General features: G+C 49.4%; 1 protein-coding gene across 1 annotated transcript; it reads right to left on the bottom strand.

The window, feature by feature from the left end:
- Positions 1-3,898, bottom strand: LOC119462384 (uncharacterized). The gene is made up of 2 exons (XM_049660935.1): positions 3,463-3,898; positions 1-473 (listed from the first exon to the last, which is right to left on the bottom strand). Exons 1-2 carry the CDS (start codon positions 3,472-3,474, stop codon positions 195-197), a joined length of 291 nt encoding a protein of 96 aa, XP_049516892.1. The 5' UTR covers positions 3,475-3,898; the 3' UTR covers positions 1-194.
- Between the last annotated feature and the right edge of the window lie 606 nt (positions 3,899-4,504).

Genomic DNA, 4,504 nt, shown 5'->3' on the forward strand with positions numbered 1-4,504 from the left:
ATTCCATTCACAGAATGAATGCAGTTGTACACAATAAATAAAAAACGGATGCATTTACACGTATGTACAAGTTGAGTGGGGGGAGAGAGAGCAGGAACGGTGAGAGAGTGACCACGTGGTGTTAGGTGGAGTAGCGTCCGGAAGGGAAGGATTGTCCGCGTCGAGAGCAGGTGACCAGTGGCTGGGGAGGAGTCCTACCAGCCGGGCACGTGGTCCACGTGGACAACGGGCTTGATGACCGTCGAGATCTTGGCCACGGGCACCTTGATGATGCCGAACACCGGCTTCTGCACGTACTTGATGCGGGTGACGGGTGCCTTCACGTAGCGCACGTCCACAAGCTTGGGGCCATAGTCGAAGCCCTCGTGGCCGTAACCACCGTGGCCGTAGTGGTGGAAGTGGTGGTAGTGGCCGCCGCCATGGTGGTGCAAACCGGCCAGAGCACACGCCAGCAGTGCCGCCAACACGATCAGCTGCACCAGGGGAAAGAAGAGCAGCGTTCAGCAACAGTTCATCACGCATATCCAAAAGCAGACAATTTGCGCTTCCTGTTTGCAAAGAACAGCGTTACCCTATACCCAGGCGCAATAATTTTTTAAGCGCAGAATCTGCCAAGAATATAAATATTCTCGTACTTTGCCACTCAGCCAGAAATTTAGGGGCGCAGTGTAGTAGTCCTTCTGCGCGACGTGTCAGTCGTAGCGAACTTTTGCTTCTTAGTGGATTCGGTGCTCCGAAAATTTTGCGTTCAGTGGCATGTATGCGCCCGATGCCACAGTCTACCGTCTGTCTGGGTGTATTAAAAGGCGGCGGCTGGCTTGCCTCTAAAGTGTGCGCTGAGGTCACCGAGGGACGACGCGCCCAGTGCAGATGATCACTACAAGTACTTGCATGCTGTGCGAGTATAAACCCACTGCTATGACACAGTTGTGGGGTGGTGCACGATGATGCGAGTTCAATGTCGGCCTCGTTGGGGACTGAACGCAAGGAATCCTGAGTAATGAGTCTCTTGTAAACGCTAGAGCCGAGGTGGCCGAAATTAAACGGGCACCCTCCTTGGGACGTCTTCCATACAGACTACCATGCAGCTTTAGGCGGTAAATTTCTCGCCTGGTCCCATATTAACTCATGTCTTTCTTCTCTTCCAAATGACGCGAACGCCTGGTAACACATCGTGACTGCGAGCAGTCATGGCAGCAGCCGGGCAACATGGGCCATATATATTTTGATCGAAAAGATGCCGTGACAGCCTCCGCGCCCCGACGTGCTGTCCTGGGGCCAACGTTTGGCAACAGCTGATAAGGTATTCCTGCATGTGCCTTCAAAGCGTGTGCGCCTCAAACAGCTGCAAATTTGCTCACTTAGCCCATTTTCTCATTTTATTTAAATGAACATGCTATGTTTTAGGCAGGCTGTATTTTAGTAACGGTCACGAAGGTTGCATGATTCACCATTCTGATTGCATAAACAGTTATCATCTCGATACAGACGTCGTCTGTTCAGACCGAGGTGTCGACACATGCGCACGAGCTTCGAACTTTTTGAGCTTTATAGTACCCTTGAATTGGCAACAGCCAACATTGATCAGAAAGTCGCAGAAGTCTTATAGGGACACTCAAAAGCACCACTTACGCAGTTTAAACTTGGTAAGTATTCTTTCAAAACTGCATTTTCATTAACTTTCTGTGGGAATGCTGATTTTTAATGAAAAAATATAGCCAAACTTTCTCTAAAAAAGAAGAGTGTGCCAGTACTTCAGCGCCGCTGCGTCGGTGTGACGCCAGTGATTGACGCCAGTGATTGCAGCGCAATTTTTTTTATTGGGGCCTTCCTGACGCTCGAAAAATTCTCTAAACTATCCGCGTTGTGTCTGTGATTCCTCTCAAATGCAATGTGGTTGTTCCTTAGCAATGAGCACTAAGCTAGACCCGAGTGGGCGCTGTCAAAGCGTATGACGTTACGGGGCGAGCTGGTACAGCAAATTCAGGGTGGCGCCTCTCATGGTGAGAGTGGTCGTTTTACTAATGTTGAAGCGTTACTTGCTTATACTCTTATTTTGAATATTTCTTTTTGGTGTACCTTCAGGACATCAATATAACTTTTTAGTTCTGTTTACGCCACTTTCTACAACGTCCTGCGCGCAATTCAGCCTGTTGCTAGGCATTACGTATCTTGGCCTGGTGGTGCCAATTTTCTGCTTTGCCCTAAACCTTCGAGTTATGCTGTTACGAGTGCTTTTATGAGATGCTGATACATGACCCTGACGCTTCTTACGTTTATTCTTACTAATGATATAAACAGGCGCTTATAGTTACCAGCTTTAACTAATGTTTCATTCCCAATTGTATTCTTATATTGTTTCCTTTTTGGCTAATTTACTGTACTATTTCAAAATTAACTGATGCGAAGTGCTATTAAATATAGTTAACGAAAATTCAAAAGCAGGAAGGCCGGAATGATCCCTCACTGTATATATATACTCATTTCTTACGAAAAAACCTGCTTCAAAGAAATGGAGTGCTTGTCTTGTATCCTTGGAGGACAGGAACGATCGCTCTAGCTATGGCGCTTGGGGACAGGATAAGCTCACGTCGCGCATAAAATGCTCACGTTAGGTCACTCTACATTGATACTACTTTCATAGAGCCTGGAGAAAGAAGATGTCTCAAATACAAAGGTGCAACGAGCACGACATCTGCTCGGCCTCGAAAAAAAAAAAAAAAGAAGCACGTTACTTATAAATACGAGACATTTCCAGCACTTCAGGGGAAAAAGAAACGCCATGGAAGAACAGAGAAAAGACGACAGGACAGGAATGGCGCTGGTTGCTTTGTTGCGCGTCACGCATGACTTTGTCCAGTAGCTCTCCATCTCATCCTTTTCGCAATTGGCAGATGTTATGTGCCGCTCGCGTTACGGAGCTTCCTTAAGACGTTAACAAGGAAGTACGATATGCATTCTGTTTATCATCTTGCCTAAGTGGAATAATAAAATTCCGCTGAATCGGCATCGTGGACCATAGAACCTTGAAATTCAAAAGTTGCGTCCTGTTGTGCTCCCGCACGCGGCTGTCAGATACGGTGCTAGTGAATGTTCTGAGTTTCCATACAAATGAGACAGCGAAATATATCCGTTGCCGACGAGAAGATCGACTCAGTGGAGAACTACGCTAACCATAACGCACGCCTGAGTTACCAGGTATCTTCCGATCCACCGTGGCTACACGAGTGTGGAGCCAGACACCAGCTAGCTGGGGCGCTGGCTAACCATGTGCCCGCATGCACTGCTCAACTATAGGAGTCGACAATATTCGCGGGGCCGAGCCGGCGTGCAGTCTCCGACGCGGAGTGGTCAAGCTCCGGGGCCGGAGACTACATCCGCTGGCGGAGTTCCTTACACTGCTGCCCTGAGAGATATATCGCGAGGACCGTGCATCGGCCACAGACGAGATGCGCTACTCACGTGCGAGTTCATGGTGTGCTTGTGTGGATCTCTTTGGACGAAAGACGGTGACCATGACCGGGCCGGCCGTCGCTTTTATACCAAGTTCAGTCGGGAGAGGGTGCAGCGACGAGGAACAGCCGAGGCTGACCTAGAAGAAGGGGGGAGGGCCGTTCTCCCAAGGCCGCCCCATCACTTTCGATTTATTTTCTCACGCGGAAGCTTCGCCCCTTCCTGCATCCCGAACGTGGCGGGGAAAGAGATAGCCGCCGCCGTCGCTACTTTGCTTTTCTTTCCACGGCTCCATTGCTAGGCCAGCGCGCAAACGGAAAGGATCCGAGGGAGCGCGCCCGTGTTTCTATAATTTACCCTTATCTGCGCACATCGTGGCCGTGATGCGCCGTGCTCGATTCTCTTCCCACACTTCCCCTCTCCCAGCGCTCGCCCGCGTCTGCTCCGGCCGGCGGCAGCCGTAGCAGTAGAGCGGGGCCGCCTCTCATCTTCCCACCTTGGCTCTTGGAGTCGAAGACAACGGACAACACAGGCCGTAGTAAATTTTGCTCGCTATTTCCCCATTGACGGCACATACGCACGGGCCGCGCCGCTATCGGCAAACCATAAGCTGACTTGTAAGGAGGCGGGAGTGTTCTGTATTGTCTTGTGTTTTTTTTTTTTTTAATTCGGCGTATGCCCGCAACTGCAAATGCTACGAAAAACGCCGTAGCTTTTTCTCCTTAATTATTTCTCCTGTCACGTTGAGCCTGGGAGACCATGGACTGACATCGCTGGCTTTCTGCTGTTTTTGTCGCATGAGCTCCGAGTGGAAGGCTATTATTATCAGAGAAAGTCGGGGAAGAGCCTGCCGGAGATTAGACCATGAGACAAGCAGCTCTGGCATGTGGGTTCGGTGTGGCCGATTAGAAAACAAATTAATAAATGGGAGTCGTCAGTGGTGGTTTTTCAGGGGCGATGTATACAGTCAATACACGTGAATACAAGGCATGAAGAAAAATTATTGCTATGGTTTGAAACAAAATTTCTGCCGGCTCACTCATCCTTTAGG

Source organism: Dermacentor silvarum, chromosome 1 (genome assembly GCF_013339745.2).
Source record: "Dermacentor silvarum isolate Dsil-2018 chromosome 1, BIME_Dsil_1.4, whole genome shotgun sequence".
Classification (NCBI taxonomy): Eukaryota; Metazoa; Arthropoda; class Arachnida; order Ixodida; family Ixodidae; genus Dermacentor; species Dermacentor silvarum.